Source organism: Bombus flavifrons, chromosome 7 (genome assembly GCF_040668555.2).
Source record: "Bombus flavifrons isolate JBK064 chromosome 7, iyBomFlav1_principal, whole genome shotgun sequence".
NCBI lineage: Eukaryota > Metazoa > Arthropoda > Insecta > Hymenoptera > Apidae > Bombus > Bombus flavifrons.
The window spans coordinates 5,219,373-5,238,899 of NC_138448.1; the positions used below are offsets into that span (position 1 = coordinate 5,219,373).

The 19,527-nt window shown below is 34.3% G+C and overlaps 2 protein-coding genes across 4 annotated transcripts in view; both read left to right on the top strand.

Moving 5' to 3' along the window:
- Nucleotides 1–19,527, top strand: part of alpha-Man-Ia (alpha-Mannosidase class I a) — a 236,157-nt gene that overhangs the window by 144,224 nt on the left and 72,406 nt on the right. The window lies entirely within an intron of this gene.
- Nucleotides 6,749–11,926, top strand: LOC138181431 (uncharacterized). The gene is made up of 8 exons (XM_069116202.1): nucleotides 6,749–7,401; nucleotides 7,570–7,689; nucleotides 7,765–7,901; nucleotides 8,155–8,502; nucleotides 9,022–9,169; nucleotides 9,735–9,880; nucleotides 10,020–10,152; nucleotides 11,768–11,926. The coding sequence occupies exons 1-8, from the start codon at nucleotides 7,261–7,263 to the stop codon at nucleotides 11,924–11,926; spliced, it is 1,332 nt and encodes a 443-aa protein (XP_068972303.1). The 5' UTR covers nucleotides 6,749–7,260.

The window sequence follows — 19,527 nt, forward strand, 5'->3', positions numbered from 1 at the left end:
CTCTTGACTGGTTTTCCGATCATTGACCAGTCATCCGTTTTACTTACTATTTACTCGTCGTTGAAAATGCATTTACACGCACCACGCGTAAGTATTTATATCTACAAAGTTATTGGAATTAAGTGTATTTTAATTTGTTAACTAAGTGTTGTCATCAGTTCAACCTCCTCTATTATCCTAACAGAAATAGGGGAGCGACCAATTCGTGGCGTCGATTATCAAATCGTAAGGGGAATTTGCGACTCTCGTTGGCGCACTTCACGATCGCGGCTCTCCGCGAACGGTCGAACACCCTTCTATAGCAGGATATCCATATAACCTGATTTCGATTAACCGTGCTATAGAAGGATGGTATGTATTTCATTTACTCTTATAATTTTTTGTGGTTGTTACCGTGGATTTTTCTGCGGTTTCTGTTGCAAGATTAATCTATCATGAAATATCTTCGCCGACCAGTGTAGGTGTTATTTAACAATAAGCTGGTAACAAATAATTGCAACGGACAAATATTTTGACCACGTGGTACAATATCGATGACTTCCTTTTATGCACATTTTGTATTGCTTTATGATTCAACGTAATTGAATTATGACATAATTGAAAGTGAAGGTAATCTGTTAGATCCACGAATGCAAGTTTTTCGAAAATAGCTGATAAATAGTTTGATGGAAGGCAAAAGTATACTTATTAAGGCAAGCAATATCTTAATATATTACTGATACTGGAATATTATGACGAGTAATGTTTTTCAGAGCTAGAATATTTTTAACACACGCATAATTCCGAAACCGAATATAAACACAATTTTGGCAATGTTGGAATTCCTATCTTGTAAAACGTAAGAAATATGACTTATGTCGTCCTTTTCCTGTGATGGTATAAAACCACAAATTGAACTTATACTTCTTTTCCTTTTCGGGAATGGTCAAACAGAATTACGAGTTTAGAATCGTTAAAATATTATTGACTATTTTTGACTATTATAATAATTTTTATGTAATTGCATACATTTCAACGTCATAATACGAGCTATTGAAAGTATTAAAACATAGCACATTTTATATTTTCTTTAAAACCGAAAAAACACCTTATGTACTATTTCCACCGTGAAATTTCACAAAAATCTGGATATGTTTTGAAAATTGTTGGTTTTAAATATCCTTTGTGTATATCCATGTCCTTTGTCCATTTGTGGCGTATATCTAATTTTTCCGAATTATCTAATTATCTAATCTATCCGAAACGTTAGTCATCGTAAATTCATGTCCATGACCTGTCACTATTGAAATTAATTGCTGGCTTATCTTCTTTCTTTCTTTCATCAAATCTGCAACAGAGAAAGCTTATCATTTTCAGTAAATTTTACGATATCCATTTTCAATCGAGTGTATTACATTAGATTTTATCTGTAATATCGCAATAGTATATACACTGCGTTACTTCATAGAGAATCAAATGCCAAACGATTTAGCGCAAAAATGAATTAAGAAGAACGATATTACTTACTCAGAGGTTAACAATAGCATTGGACGAAGAACAGATTGCAATGATAATTATTGTGAAAATAAGGACACTCTGTATAGAAGAATCACTTCAGACAATAATTGTCATAACGAGTACGTATGTTTTGTTGACAAAAGCTGATGTTCCACATATTACGACTACATGATTGAAATTCCTGAACTGTTGATACTTCACGACGGCTGTTCCTCTTTGTCAAATCCATTGAACAAAATGACGAAGGGAACAAACCAAGGAAATGTTGCTGTTAAGTTCGCGGAGACTGCGGAAATACTGTTGCGACAAATATTCCCTTTTCTAACGCCTAGAAAAAATAAGACGAAACTAACAATAAGGGAAAATATGCAGAGGAAAGAAAATTTCATGTAGACTGCAATTTTCTCAAAGTGAGCATCTATTATGTATCAATTTCTTGGGAGGCGTTAATGACCTAGGTCGATACCGCGGAATGACTGTAATTTCCATGCATTATAAATTACTTCTATAGACTCACGGCGCGAAAAAATTCAAGAAGAAACAATAACAGTGGAAATAATAAATCGTGGCGAGGTGTAGTCGGACGATTCCCCGAGTTTTCCGCACAGATGTTCTTCAGTGAGCGAAGCAAGATGGACGTGTTCTACAGGCAGTACAACACTTATCGTATACTGCTGAGTATCTTAGGACTCTGGCCATATCACAAGTCAATTTACTCAACGATTCACAGAATATCGATTTCTGTCATTATGCTCGCCTATATAGTTCTCCAGGTAACCAGAATTCATTATTTTTAAGCTCTCAATCCATGTACAGCCGGACGTTTTATAATCTACTCGTTACAAATCATAGTACGAACAATTCTTGGAAAGATAAATATGTTATTGTATTACCACTCTATAAGGATGTGGCTTCTTTCTTGACATAAAGAATTAACACAATATGTTTATAGGTACTATCGCTTTTTAAAGCTGATATTACATTTCGTGATTGCGTCGTAACGTTATCCGCAACCTGTCCAGTTATGGTCTTTTTCATGCGATATGTCTCTTCCGTAGCATTGTTCCCTGTGGTACGTGATGCTCTAAAGTAAACTCTGTGAGGTTCAACTAAAGAGATTCATATATATTTTTCTATGTGGGTACAGAATATATATCTTTTTGACAATCTACGGACGATAGACACCATGCTGAAAGATGAACTTGAAGTTCAGATACTCATGAAATACGTCGACTGTTCGACTTACATAATCTCCATTTTCCTATGTAAGAAAATATTTCTTATGTTTGTAGAATTTGTCAATGTAGTCACGATTACCTTAATGTCTGAATACTTCCTTCCGAATATTATACAAACGTAAAATTTTAAAACTTCACTTATGTGATTGACTTTATTAGAGAAAAAGGTTGTATGGTGAATCCTTTGCACATGACGAAGTTTGGTGTCAGAAATTCTGTTCCTTTAACACGATTATATGATAAATATGTGTTATTCAAAAGAGAAAAGTACAGAACTACTTCCATTGTCGCTGTTATGGGACTAACATCATTTTCTGGTACAGAAACATTCGGACGCAGAGATATCATGCTATCATTAAAACATTCTCCTCTCATTTTAGGCATATGGTGCTCGTGGACCTTATTCACAGCGTCGTATGTTTTCGCTCCGATAACGTTGGATCTGCTACTACCTTTGAACGAATCCCGAGAACGTTACTTTTCCTACTTATCAATGTTTTCACACGATCAGATAGAGTATGTCGATATCGTATACGTGAATATCCTATTTGTTTATACAATTGGATTGTTGTGTCTGACGGGTACGGAACTGATGTTAGCTGTGTTTGCCCACTGGATGTGCGGAATGTTCGACATAACTAGGTATGAATGAAATGCTGACTTTTCTCTTTTTGACGTGGTCATTGTGTGCAACAGATACCTTACAGCACTTACAACGTTACAACGGTCATGATGGTCAGGTAAATATACGATATGCAAAACATTGAAACAATACCATTTAAACGGGGAGCGTGTTTCATTGCGGTTCGTTAATATTGCTGTCGTAGAATTTCAGTGACTTTTATTGCGATTTACCGGGCTCTCACTCTCGCGAAGGGTCCTTCTCAGACTTTTCTATTTTACTCGTATGAGCTGTATCCTTCAGATGAAGTTGTTTGTATGTATTCATATGGTGACAATCTATTTTAGTCAATCGCAGCTTTCAATTCAATCGACCGAACAGAAATGGTTATCTGTGTAATCATTTAATTCTTATAAATATATTTCAAGACAGTCATTAGTGCGATAATTCGCAGGCTGTTAGCTAATTAGGGTTAATTCAGAAATAGAAAGTGAAATTCTTTGTTAAGTCATATTTGACTAAAAATTTGTGTACATTTTTAGCTATCGATTGCGAAAAACAATTGCGGATCTGTCTTCGTCGAGGCAGATCGACCCGAATTTCAGGGACTTCCGGCACGTTGTGGACTGTCATAGGAATACACTACAGTTGGTACCTTCGTCTATAGTGAGTATTCGATGGTACATATTTAAACTGATCCTACTCTATTTTCCATGCATTTCCTGTCGACGTTTGTTGTGGAATTGATTCGCTGGATAAAGGTTCATCGATTACGCATTATCGAACTACATGCTACATTATATCCCGCCATGTTCTGTGATTGTAGTTTCTTTCTCTGTGTCCTTGCATCGAGTAAGTATCCTTTCATTCCTGCACGTTCTTGGGAAAAGGTAAAATCCTCAATGAATGTAATGTGTGAAACCATTCTCGAAGCTTCTAGATTTTCGCAATTCTTTTTATGATAAGTGGTACACCGTAAAGTGAAGTCTGAAAAGAAATACTATCTGCCATTGGTTATAAATATATATAGATGGTTTATACAAATAACTTTAGCGTCGGCCGAACATTTCACATCAATTTGTTTTGTATACAACTCAAATATTTCAAACGAGAGTCAACTGAAAAGTGTCCATTAACAGTACTTTTGTTAGAACGAAAGAATTTGCGAAAGAAGATAAATAAGGTCGAACGATTGAACAGAAGCGGAAAATTGACCCTAATTTATCCTATCTTTTTCCAGCTTTCAATTGCTATAACAAGTGCGAATGATGAATCAGAAATCTTCATCTCTAGTATATTCCTTATCAGTCATATGGTGATTTTGTACATATGTCACTATTCTGGACAAATTATAATAGACCGTAGTCTGAACGTGTTCAAGGAATCGTAAGCTCAAATTTGACTGAATGTGGTTGTTCTGTCGTTGTCTATTAAATAATTTTCTATTTGTCTAAACGTTTCTATTTACTAAGTAAAGAACACGATTGTATTACTAGTGTATGTTAAGAGATACAACAATATGCAGGTACAATTCTACGTGGTATTGCATGCCTGTAGAAGCGCAGAAGTTGTTACTCTTTATCATGTTGAGGAGTTCAACGGAAAGTGTGATAAACCTCTTCGGATTTTTCGTTGCTTCTCATGTCGGTTTTTCGAAGGTAATTTTTTCAGTCTGTTACTGTATAATCGTTGTCTGATATCTGCTGGTCAAATGTTATTGCGTTTCAGATGCTGAATACATCCTTCTCATACTTTACTATGATATACTCTTTTCAGTAGAATTTCTGCAGCATAATTGACTGTGCGATAGTTGTTGATAGCAGTGATTTGAGTTAATATTTAATAATGAATAATTTAATAATAAATAATTTATATTAGTCATTGGTTTATATTTCATTCTTCTGGAAATTGTGAAGTGGAATAGAATTTCGATTTTCAATTAATTTTACGTTGCCCATTTTTCACTCTTTTCATGTTAAATATACTCAATAAAAAAGATTTTATAGCATTATATTTTCAATCGCGTGTGTTTTTAATGACAGACATAATATTTGATTTTACTTAAAATATCATATTAATGTTGCACATTGCGTTATTAGTACACAGGAGATGTAATTGCGAACGAATTATTGGTATAATTATTAAGACAAGGAATGTTTTAATATCTCTCTGATATTGGAATACTCTGACGGGGACTGTGTTTCAAAGTTTGAACGGGATAAAAGTACACGCATAATTCCGCAGTCGAATACAAACAGAATTTTGGAAATGTTAAAATTCGTTTCCTGTAAAACATAGAAAATGTGACTTATGATGCTCTTTCTCTGTGATTTTCATCTACCACCAAAAATCGAAGTTATGTTTGATTTTTTCGTGCGATCATCCATTGCGAGTAAACAAATGTTCCTTTTCCTTTTTGGAATCGTCCAAAAGGTTTATGAGTTTAGAATCATTAATCTTTATGTAATTCTATATATTTCAACATGATAATTCCAATTATTGAAATTATTAAAATGTAGCATATTTCATATTTTTTGAAAAAGTGAAATAACTCCTAGTGCATAGATAAAATTCGTTTGACGCTTTATAATCTGGGTACATAGAAGTTATAATACGATAATATGCAACACATTTTCCATGATATATTATTACGCCACACTATTTATATTACGAGATTATTCGTTGCTATTTTTTTCAGCATTAATTATAACTTCTTAATTTGACGATAACAGATTCTTTTATATTGTCTCGTATATTTGTTACAGAATTCCTATAAAAAATCTGCTGTTAAACGATATCTGGTGCTTATAAAATATGTGTACTATTTTTAGCTTGAAATTTCACAAAAATTTGGATATTTTCAAAATTCTTCTTCTCAAATATTGTGGTATCTATATTAACAATTGACAATAATGAGAATACCTGAGATTCATTTCTTCCTTGATAGGATCAGTCGTTGTTGTATACCTTTTGTCCATTCCTCGCTTATCTCTTATTTTTTCGAATTACCCGTTAATCATCGTGAATTCATTTCCATATCCTATCACTACGGAAATGAATTGCTGGTTCATCTTCTTTCTTTCTTTCGTCAAATCTGCAACAGAGAAAGCATATCATTTTCAGTAAATTTTACGATATCCATTTTCAATGAGTGTATTACATTAGATTTAATCTGTAATATCGCAATAGTATCTACACTGCGTTACTTCATAGAGAATCAAATGCCAAGCGATCTAGCGCAAAAATAAATTAAGAATAACAGTATTACTTGCTCAGACGTTAACAATAGCATTGGACGAAGAACAGATTGCAATGTTAATTATTGTGACAATAAGGACACTCTGCATAGAAGAATCACTTCAGACCATAATTGTCAGGAAGAGTAGGTATATTTTGTTGCAAGAAGCTGATATTTCACATATTACGACTACCTGATACAAATCGAATTCGTAAACTCTTGATACTCCTCGACGGCTGTTCGCCTTTGTCAAATCCATTGAACAAAATGACGAACGGAGCACACCATGGAAGTGTTGCTGTCAAGTTCGCGATGTCTGCGGAAATACTGCCGTCGCGACAAATTTTCCCTCTTCTAACACCTAGAAAAAAATAAGATCAAATTGAAAAGAGGGGAAAATATGCAGAGGAAAAATATTACAGGTAGACTGCAATTTTCTCAAAGTGAGCATCTATTATGTATCAATTTCTTGGGAGGCGTTAATGTCCTCGGTCGATGCCGCGGAATGACTGTAATTTCCATGCATTATAAATTGCTTCTATAGACATACGGCACGAACAAATTCAAGAGGAAACAATAACAGTGGAAATAATAAATCGTGGCGAGGTGTAGTCGGACGATTCCCCGAGTTTTCCGCACGGACGTTCTTCAGTGAGCGAAGCGAGATGGACGTGTTCTACAGGCAGTACAACACTTATCGTATACTGCTGAGTATCTTAGGACTCTGGCCATATCATAAGTCGATTTACTCAACGATTCACAGAATATCGATCTCTGTCATTATGCTCGCCTATATAGTTTTCCAGGTATGCAGAATTCATCATTTTTATGCTCTCAATCTATGTACTCCGCGACGTTTTATTGCGAATCTACTCGTTACGAATTTGTGAAATGATAAATATGTTACTGTATTAACACTATACAACGATATGGCCTCTTTCTTGTTATAATGAATTAACACAATATATTTATAGGTACTATCGCTTTTTAAAGCTGGTATTACATTTCGAGGTTGCATCGTAACGTTATCTGCAATCTGTCCAGTTCTGGCCATTCTCATGCGATATGTCTCTTCCGTAGCATTGTTCCCAGTGGTACGTTATGCTCTAAAGTGAACTATGTGAAGTTCAAATAATGACATTCATATATATTTTTTCATGTCGGTACAGACTAAATACCTTTTTGACCATCTACGCACGCTAGAGACCATGCTGAAGGATCAATTTGAAGTTCACATACTGATGAATTACGTCGATTATTGTAGTTCCATAATCGCTATTTTCCTATGTATGAAAACATTTTCTATGTTCGTATAGTTCGTCACCGTACTCGCGATTATCTTAATATCTGAATATTATCTTCCGAATATTACGTAAACGTAAAATTGTAAAACTTTGTTTATGTGATTGACTTTATTCGACAAAGCGAGAAATGTCGAATCCCTTGCACATGACACAGTTTTGTGTCAGAAATACTGTTCCTTTAATACGATTACATGGTAAATATGTGTTATTCAAGAGAGCAAAATGAGAAACTACTTTCGTTGTCGCGTTTACAAGACTAACATCATTTGTTAGTACAAAAACATTCGGATGCAAAGATATCATCGTATTATTAAATCACCCTCTTCTCATTTTAGGCTTATGTTGCTCGTGGATCTTATTCGCAGCGTCGTATGTTTTCACTCCGATAACGTTGGATCTGCTACTGCCTTTGAACGAATCTCGGAGACGTTATTTTTCCTACTTAATATTTGCACACGATCGGATAGAGTATGTCGATATCGTATGCGTGAATATCCTAGTTGTTTATACAATTGGATTGTTCTGTCTGGCGGGTACGGAACTGATGTCGGCTGTGTTTGCCCACTGGATGTGCGCAATGTTCGAGATAACTAGGTATGAATGAAAATGCTGACTTTTCTCTTTTTGACGTGGTCATTGTGTGCAACAGATACCTTGCAGCACTTACAACGTTACAGTGGTCATGATTTTCAGGTAAATATACGATATGCAAAACATTCAAACAATACCATTTAAACGGGGAGCGTGTTTCATTGCGGTTCGTTAATATTGCTGTCGTAGAATTTCAGTGACTTTTATTGCGATTTACCGGGCTCTCACTCTCGCGAAGGGTCCTTCTCAGACTTTTCTATTTTACTCGTATGTGCTGTATCCTTCAGATGACGTTGTTTGTATGTATTCATATGGCGACAATCTATTTTCACCAAGCGCAGCTTTCAAATTAATCGACCGAAGAGAAATGGTTACCTGTGTGATCATTTAGTTCTTATAAATATATCCCAATACAGTCATTAGTACGATAATTCGCAGGATGATGCTGACTGATTGGAGGTTAATTCCAACGGTACAAAGTGAAATTCCTTCTTAAGTCATATTTGTCTAAAAATTTGTGCACGTTTTTAGCTATCGATTGCGAAAAACAATTGCGGATCTGTCCTCGTCAAGACAGATCGACGCGAATTTCAGGGGCTTCCGGCACGTCGTGGACTGTCATAGGAGTACACTACAGTTGGTACATTTGACAATAATGAGTGGTAGATATTATATGATGGTAGATACCTAAGCTGAACCTACTTTGTTTTCCATGCATTTCTTACCGACGTTTCTTGTGGAATTTATTCGCTGGATAAAGTTTCATCAATTACGTGTTATCGTATTATTCGATACATTATCTTCTGCCATCTGGTATAGCCGTGATTTCTATCTCTGTGGTTTTGCATCGAGTAAGTATCCTTCATTCCTGCACTTTGTTGCGAAAAACCAAAATCCTCAATGAATGTAATGTGTGAGAGCACATTCTCAATGTTTTTAGACCTTCTCTGTTCTTTCTCTTATAAATGGTTCACCACAAAAGTGTAATTTGAAAAGGGATACTATCTTCCATTGGTTATGGATATATGGAGATTGTTTATACAAATATCGCTAACGTCGCCCGAATATTTCAGTTCAATTTGTTGCGCATAGAATTCAAATATTTCTAACGAGAGTAAATTGAAATGTGTCATTTACCATTACTTTTGTTAGAGGGATTGAATTTACGGAAAAGACACTCTGATAATACCGAACAATTGAACAGAATGGGAAAATTGATTCTAATTTATCCTAATGTTTTACAGGTTTCTAACGCGTTAACAGACGCGAAAGATGAAAAAGAAATCTTCATCTGTATCTGTTCCCTTATTGGTCATTTAACGTTCTTGTACTTAAGTTGCTATTCCGGACAACTTATAATAGATCGCAGTCTGAACGTGTTTAAGGAATCGTAAGCTCAAATTTGTCTATATGTGGTTATTCTGTCGTTGTTTATTACATTATTTTCTATTTGTCTAAATGTTTCTGTTTACTAATTAAGTAACACAATTATAATACTAGTGTATATTAAGCGATGCAACAATATGCAGGTACAATTCTACATGGTATTGCATGCCTGTAGAAGCGCAGAATTTGTTACTCTTTATCATGTTGAGGAGTTCAACGGAAAGTGTGATAAGTATTTTCGGACTTATCGTCGCTTCTCATGTCGGTATTTCGAAGGTAATTTTTTCAGTTTGTTACTGTATAATCGGTGTCTGATATCTGCTAGTCAAATGTTATTGCGTTTCAGATGCTGAATACATCCTTCTCATACTTTACTATGATATACTCTTTTCAGTAGAATTTCTGCAGCATAATTGACTGTGCGATAGTTGTTGATAGCAGTGATTTGAGTTAATATTTAATAATGAATAATTTAATAATAAATAATTTATATTAGTCATTGGTTTATATTTCATTCTTCTGGAAATTGTGAAGTGGAATAGAATTTCGATTTTCAATTAATTTTACGTTGCCCATTTTTCAGTCCTTTCATGTTAAATATACTCAATAAAAAAGATTTTATAGCATTATATTTTCAATCGCGTGTGTTTTTAATGACAGACATAATATTTGATTTTACTTAAAATATCATATTAATGTTGCACATTGCGTTATTAGTACACAGGAGATGTAATTGCGAACGAATTATTGGTATAATTATTAAGACAAGGAATGTTTTAATATCTCTCTGATATTGGAATACTCTGACGGGGACTGTGTTTCAAAGTTTGAACGGGATAAAAGTACACGCATAATTCCGCAGTCGAATACAAACAGAATTTTGGAAATGTTAAAATTCGTTTCCTGTAAAACATAGAAAATGTGACTTATGATGCTCTTTCTCTGTGATTTTCATCTACCACCAAAAATCGAAGTTATGTTTGATTTTTTCGTGCGATCATCCATTGCGAGTAAACAAATGTTCCTTTTCCTTTTTGGAATCGTCCAAAAGGTTTATGAGTTTAGAATCATTAATCTTTATGTAATTCTATATATTTCAACATGATAATTCCAATTATTGAAATTATTAAAATGTAGCATATTTCATATTTTTTGAAAAAGTGAAATAACTCCTAGTGCATAGATAAAATTCGTTTGACGCTTTATAATCTGGGTACATAGAAGTTATAATACGATAATATGCAACACATTTTCCATGATATATTATTACGCCACACTATTTATATTACGAGATTATTCGTTGCTATTTTTTTCAGCATTAATTATAACTTCTTAATTTGACGATAACAGATTCTTTTATATTGTCTCGTATATTTGTTACAGAATTCCTATAAAAAATCTGCTGTTAAACGATATCTGGTGCTTATAAAATATGTGTACTATTTTTAGCTTGAAATTTCACAAAAATTTGGATATTTTCAAAATTCTTCTTCTCAAATATTGTGGTATCTATATTAACAATTGACAATAATGAGAATACCTGAGATTCATTTCTTCCTTGATAGGATCAGTCGTTGTTGTATACCTTTTGTCCATTCCTCGCTTATCTCTTATTTTTTCGAATTACCCGTTAATCATCGTGAATTCATTTCCATATCCTATCACTACGGAAATGAATTGCTGGTTCATCTTTTTTCTTTCTTTCGTCAAATCTGCAACAGAGAAAGCTTATCATTTTCAGTAAATTTTGCGATATCCATTTTCAATCGAGTGTATTACATTAGATTTTATCTCTAATATCGCATTAGTATCTACACTGCGTTACTTCATAGAGAATCAAATGCCAAACGATCTAGCGTAAAAATAAATTAAGAAGAACAATATTATTTAGAGGTTAGAAATATCATTGGACGAAGAACAGATTGTAATGATAATTATTGTGGAAATAAGGATACTCTGTATAGAAGAACCACTTCAGACAATAATTGTCATAACGAGTATGTATGTTTTGTTGCCAAAAGCTGATGTTCCACATATTACGACTACCTGATACAAATCGAATTCGTAAACTCTTGATGCTCCTCGACGGCTGTTCGCCTTTGTCAAATCCATTGAACAAAATGACGAACGGAGCACACCATGGAAGTGTTGCTGTCAAGTTCGCGATGTGTGCGGAAATACTGCCGTCGCGACAAATTTTCCCTCTTCTGACAGCTAGAAAAAAATAAGACCAAATTGAAAAGAGGGGAAAATATACAGAGGAAAAATATTGTAGGTAGACTGCAATTTTCTCAAAGTGAGCATCTATTATGTATCAATTTCTTGGGAGGCGTTAATGACCTCGGTCGATGCCGCGGAATGACTATAATTTCCATGCATTATAAATTACTTCTATAAACAGATGGCACGAACAAATTCAAGAGGAAACAATAACAGTGGTAATAATAAATCGTGGCGAGGTGTAGTCGGACGATTCCCCGAGTTTTCCGCACAGACGTTGTTCAGTGAGCGAAGCGAGATGGACGTGTTCTACAGGCAGTACAACACTTATCGTATAGTGTTAAGTATCTTAGGACTCTGGCCATATCACAAGTCGATTTACTCAACGATTCACAGAATATCGATCTCTGTCATTATGCTCGCTTACATAGTTCTCCAGGTATGCAGAATTCATTATTTTTAAGCTTTCAATCCATATACAGACTGACGTTTTATGGCGAATCTACTCGTTACAAATCATAGTACGAACAATTCTTGGAAAGATAAATATGTTATTGTATTAACACTCTATAAGAATGTGGCTTCTTTCTTGACATAAAGAATTAACACAATATGTTTATAGGTACAATCGCTTTTTAAAGCTGGTATTACATTTCGTGATTGCGTCGTAACGTTATCCGCAACCTTCCCAGTTATGATCTTCTTCGTGCGATATGTCTCTTTCGTAGCAATGTTCCCAGTGGTACGTGATGCTCTAAAGCAAACTCTGTGAGGTTCAACTAAAGAGATTCATATATATTTTTCTATGTGGGTACAGAATATATATCTTTTGAACAATCTACGGACGATACACAACATGCTGAAAGATCAACTGGAAGTTCAGATACTCATGAAATACGTCGACTATTCGTCTTACATAATATCCATTTCCCTATGTAAGAGAACATTTTCTATGTTCGTGGAATTTGTCGCCGCAGTCGCGATTACCTTAATGTCTGAATGTTTCCTTGCGAATATTATATAAATGTAAAATTGTGAATCTCCGGTTATGTGATAGGCTTTATTAGAGAAAAAGGTGAATACTGATCCATTTGTACTTGACGACGTTTTGTGCTGGTAATGCTGTTCCTTTAATATGATTATGTAGTAGATATGTGTTATTCGAAAGAGAAAAACGCGAAAATACTTTCGCTGCCGCGGTTGCGAGAGTAACACAATTTGCTAGTGCAAAAGTATTCGGATGCGAAGGTATGCTACAATTAAACCATTCCCGTTTTAGGCTTATGTTGCTCGTGTACTTTATTGGGAGCGCTGTATGTCTTCACTCCGATAACGTTGGACATGCTACTGCCTTTGGACGAACCTCGAGAACGTTATTTTTCCTACTTAACAATATTTCCACACGATCGGATAGAGTATGTCGATATGCTATGCGTGAATATCCTAGTTGTTTATACAATTGGATTGTTCTGTCTGGCGGGTACGGAACTGATGTTGGCTGTGTTTGCCCACTGGATGTGCTCAATGTTCGAGATAACTAGGTATGAATGAAAATGCTGACTTTTCTCTTTTTGACGTGGTCATTGTGTGCAACAGATACCTTACAGCACTTACAACGTTACAGTGGTCATGATTTTCAGGTAAATATACGATATGCAAAACATTCAAACAATACCATTTAAACGGGGAGCGTGTTTCATTGCGGTTCGTTAATATTGCTGTCGTAGAATTTCAGTGACTTTTATTGCGATTTACCGGGCTCTCACTCTCGCGAAGGGTCCTTCTGAGACTTTTCTATTTTACTCGTATGTGCTGTATCCTTCAGATGAAGTTGTTTGTATGTATTCATATGGCGACAATCTATTTACACCAAGCGCAGGTTTCAAATTAATCGACCGAAGAGAAATGGTTACCTGTGTGATCATTTAGTTCTTATAAATATATCCCAATACAGTCATTAGTACGATAATTCGCAGGATGATGCTGACTGATTGGAGGTTAATTCCAACGGTACAAAGTGAAATTCCTTCTTAAGTCATATTTATCTAAAAATTTGTGCACGTTTTTAGCTATCGATTGCGAAAAACAATTGCGGATCTGTCCTCGTCAAGACAGATCGACGCGAATTTCAGGGGCTTCCGGCACGTCGTGGACTGTCATAGGAGTACACTACAGTTGGTACATTTGACTATAATGAGTGGTAGATATTATATGATGGTAGATACCTAAGCTGAACCTACTTTGTTTTCCATGCATTTCCTGCCGACGTTTCTTGTGGAATTTATTCGCTGGATAAAGTTTCATCAATTACGTGTTATCGAATTATCCGATACATTATCTTCTGCCATCTGGTATAGCCGTGATTTCTATCTCTGTGGTTTTGCATCGAGTAAGTATCCTTTCATTCCTGCACGTTGTTGGGAGAAACCATAATCCTCAATGAATGTAATGTGTGAGAGCACCTTCTCGAAGTTTTACACTTTCTCTGTTCTTTCTCTTATAAATGGTTCACCATAAAAGTGTAATTTGAAAAGGGATACTATCTTCTATTGGTTATGGATATATGGAGATTGTTTATACAAATATCGCTAACGTCGCCCGAATATTTCAGTTCAATTTGTTGCGCATAGAATTCAAATATTTCTAACGAGAGTAAATTGAAATGTGTCCTTTACCATTACTTTTGTTAGAGGGATTGAATTTACGGAAAAGACACTCTGATAATGCCGAACAATTGAACAGAATGGGAAAATTGATTCTAATTTATCCTAATGTTTTACAGGTTTCTAACGCGTTAACAGACGCGAAAGATGAAAAAGAAATCTTCATCTGTATCTGTTCCCTTATTGGTCATTTAACGTTCTTGTACATAAGTTGCTATTCCGGACAACTTATAATAGATCGCAGTCTGAACGTGTTTAAGGAATCGTAAGCTCAAATTTATCTAAATGTGGTTGTTCTGTCGTTGTTTATTACATTATTTTCTATTTGTCTAAATGTTTCTGTTTACTAATTAAGTAACACAATTATAATACTAGTGTATATTAAGCGATGCAACAATATGCAGGTACAATTCTACATGGTATTGCATGCCTGTAGAAGCGCAGAATTTGTTACTCTTTATCATGATGAGGAGTTCAACGGAAAGTGTGATAAGTATTTTCGGACTTATCGTCGCTTCTCATGTCGGTATTTCGAAGGTAATTTTTTCAGTTTGTTACTGTATAATCGGTGTCTGATATCTGCTAGTCAAATGTTATTGCATTTTAGATGCTGAGTACGTCTTTCTCGTACTTTACCGTGATATACTCAATTCAATAGAATATTCAAAGCATCATTGACTTACGGTTTTGACAGCAGCGAGATTGTGACTTGAAGTCAGATTTCTGATAGTCAATGTGTGTATTCCCCGTTTTAATGAATAAAGCTGATCGTTTCTTTATTAAGCTGTGTAAAATGCATACACTAGAAGTAACTATTATACCATAGTGTGAACTTTAATAATTAGTATGATATTGTTGCATATTAATATATTATAATATATAGTCACTCTCTTCTTTCTTTCAATTTTATATTGAACGATGTCATATTTAAATTAGAAACTTAATATCATCTGTTCCATAATTTTTTGATATATTTGCGCAGTAAACATTTCTTGGTCGTTGGTCGACTACGTTATGCAAAGTCTAACACTCACCACTGCTTACTTTTGTAACTGAATACAAATTTCAATAACTTCGTTTGTATGCAATGGAGCAAACACTATCCAGCGCAACAAACAGTACCATAATGACAGGTGGCACGTCTTTGAGTGCAAAGTTTGAGGTAGATAGCTCATAAACTTCTATTACGATTATTATAATCTTTTACGAATCTTTGTTATGAATGTATGTATTATGTGTGTCGTACGAAACATTTCAACATATATTATCAACGTAATGGAACTTAACTATCGTAATTATATTGATAAGGTTTTACATAAACCCGAGAGTATACATAGAATCTACAAGATTTGCTTCTTTTACAATTTACTTTATGTACAATTTACGATGTTAATACGCCTCGGTATTCAGTGAAACTTATACGTGTGAAGGTAGCCATTCGTTCTTTTCTTTCTCCTCATTGTCCCAGTTCCTTAATAAATATATGTACGCAGTAAATACCTTGTAACATCTCTATACATCCGCAGACTAGTTTCAAATTTTACTAATCGTAATAGTCGTATTTAATTACAGCACTTTTGAAAGGTCACAATTTTGTGTACATCACAATAACAATTACGGCGGCTGCACTATTGTATTTATTACCGCATCTATTCATATACTAATTAAAGTGCAAGTAAATTAGGTTTTGTATCACTTAATAACACTTTTATGTAACTATAAGAATTTGATGACACTGAGAAACGCTTTATTTGAGAATAAGGAAGCGCGCAACTACTTTCGTGTATACTTGTGTCGTTAAAACGATGTTAAACAATTACAAACCATCAAACTATCTTTCCGTAGATGCTTTCTATTCTGTTCTGCACATTCGATACACTTTACTTCACGATGCAACACACACTGACGAGGACTGGCAAAAGGGATGAGGCGGAACACGCGTGCGCGTTTTCAGGAAGAGCGGGGAGAAGCTGAAAATGGTGCGGAAGACCGTCTGTGCACTCTATAATTTACTTAATTCACCGATGTCTCGAAACACGTCCACTCCACTGTTATTATCGCACCCTTCCGAGTCGTCCGCGGAAAACTTTCTCCTTATTTATAAAGACTTCCGGAGGATGGTTGAAGTGAACATTTGTGCGGCACCACAAGCATCAAAAATATCTATTAGTTTCCGAGAAGCATGGACTTTCTTGGGAGCAAATATTATAACATTAATCAGCAACTTCTACTGTTGACTGGCTTGTGGCCGTACGAAAAGTCCAAATTAACGATCATTCTTAACTTCTATATGTTGGCGGTCTTCATAGTTGGTTTGATCATTCAGGTATATTCAATCTTCTTATAAGACGGTTCGCTGAAAACACGACTTCGATATAACACAGTGGAAAAATTGCGATAACCCTCCTATAACACGATATCCTTGTAACATGGTTTCGATTACAACAAGAATTAAGCATGTTATAGAAGGATAGCCTGTATTTTCTTTAATCTTGCAATTTTTTGTGCTTGTTACTGTGGGTTTTCCTGCGGTTTCTGTTGCAAGTTCAATCTATCATGAAATATTTTCGCGAGCCAGTGTAGGTGTTATTCAACTATAAACAGGTAACAAACAATTGCAGCTAACGAATATTTTCACCTCGGTGTACAATATTGACGACTTCATTTCCTATTCTGCCTACATGATAATAACAACAATGTACATATTGAAATACTGCACGTTTTGTTGTCAGACCAAAAAAGTGAGTTATATACACTACCGTGTGATCATTGGTAGACAACTGTAGTGAATTAAGGATTTTTGCTTCCAAATGCAGATGAAGATATTGTTTCAACTCGTCAAACATGATTGGAACGATATTCAACACAACGAGACCGAATTGGATATGTTACGGAGTCGTACGTCTTCTGGAAAGCTCATTACGATAGTTGCCACAAGTAAATTTACTTTACGAATGGAGAAATGTAAAAATTTAAAACACTCGAAAATCAGTAATTTATTCGCTTCCATTGTTACTTATCCACGATCTTTTGTTATATGATTTCTGCACTTTTTTTTAACGTATTAATGAACAATTTTTAACCCAGCTAAGCCTATCACCCCTCAAAAAGGATGGCCGTACAATAATTTTCATATTTATTTGGCAATTCATAGCAGCATTGTTTCTATTTAACGTTATTCTTCTATTTGAGCAGTTCATCATCATCAACAGAAAATATCATTTAAAGCCACTTAGAATATCTGTGTTAATTTCGAAACAATGTGATGTGTTCTATATATAAATATTTTTCTACTTTCTGCGTGTTTATTTTTATATTACAATATATTACTCTTAAGCTGAAGTCAGCCGATGACTAGTGATTTTAATGATTCTGAACAATTTAGTATTTATGTTATGGTCATCTTCATAATTTCAGCAATAATTGTCATGACTTCGATTCTGTTTGCTGTATCTCAATTGCTGCCAGTCATTATCGATATCATGACACCTGTAAACGAATCTCGATCAACCCACTTGACCAATATAACATTTATTATCATACGATATAACAACTCGTCTTATTTTGCATTATTTTCTTTGATTATTGTTAATATTTTGGGAGCAATAGTGATGACAACCACTGAAACGACTTACGTGATTTTCTGTCAACACCTTGTTGGGATGTTTACAATTGCAGGGTAAGAAATATTAGCTATGATTTCTTTATTATACCTATATTAATTATAACATTAGTACTAACGACTTTTAATTGTAATTGAATATTTTACATTTTGTAGTTATAACATTTTGCAAATTTTTAAAAGTATTTTTTACTATTTCTTACTCGAATTTGATTTTCAAAAAAGAAATATGTATATGTATCTTATCATTCTTTTGAATTGTAATATTCATTAAGATATTTTTCATGTTTCAGTAATAAAATTGAGCATGCGTTAGATTGTGACAAATATGAAATGTCTCCCATGCGTAAAAACATCGTGATTTTCTTAAGAATTGTAAACGCTGTGAACACACACAAACGATGTCTCACGTTAGTATCTATAATTTTTAATCGTTGAATGATATTTATACGTGTTAGCAGGTATAAAACTGCATTGATAAATAGGCAATATATTCAGTATGAAGAAGAATGATTATTTCATAGTTACCGTTACGTGAGCTAAGTGTAACAGATAATTATGGCAATTGCATAAAATTATTATAACTATAAACATTTCACGAAATAAATATTTCTATTCTAAAATTTCTAATCACCATTAAGCAAAAGATGCGCTGTTACAATATAACTACACATTCCTATAGAACTGTAGATTACCATCTGAACAACCCATTTATTTTCTTGTATTTAGTAAAATATCATGTCCCTCGATTTGATTTCCTTAAAATACTTCTACAGTAGTATTAAATATTTTCTTCTAACTATACGAGGAGTAAAGAAAATATTTCAAACGTGTTTTCATTAAAAGAATAAAGAAGAAGAAAATATAAATACATTCTGCATGTTGCTTCAAAATATATAGAGTATATATGATTTTTTATGTTGTTAAAGGTTTTTTAAAGGCTTAACGAACACTTTCGTGATGACTTACACAATTATGCTTTTTCTCGGCATGGTTTCTCTTATTGTTCATCTCATTTACGTGAGTAACTGTTGGTCTTCATAAAAAAGAATGATGAGTATTAGAAAAGACCTGGAGGGAAGGAATGGATAGAATAAATTAAGTAGTAAATCTCGAAAAAGACAATCGAATTAGTTTGTTTCAATA

Coding starts and splice junctions, on each gene's coding strand:
- LOC138181431 (XM_069116202.1), top strand. CDS start 7,261: ATGGACGTGTTCTACAGGCAGTACAACACTTATCGTATACTGCTGAGT. Junction 8,503..9,021: donor GAGATAACTAGGTATGAATG/AAAATGCTGACT, acceptor GCACGTTTTTAG/CTATCGATTGCGAAAAACAA. Junction 9,881..10,019: donor CTGAACGTGTTTAAGGAATC/GTAAGCTCAAAT, acceptor AACAATATGCAG/GTACAATTCTACATGGTATT.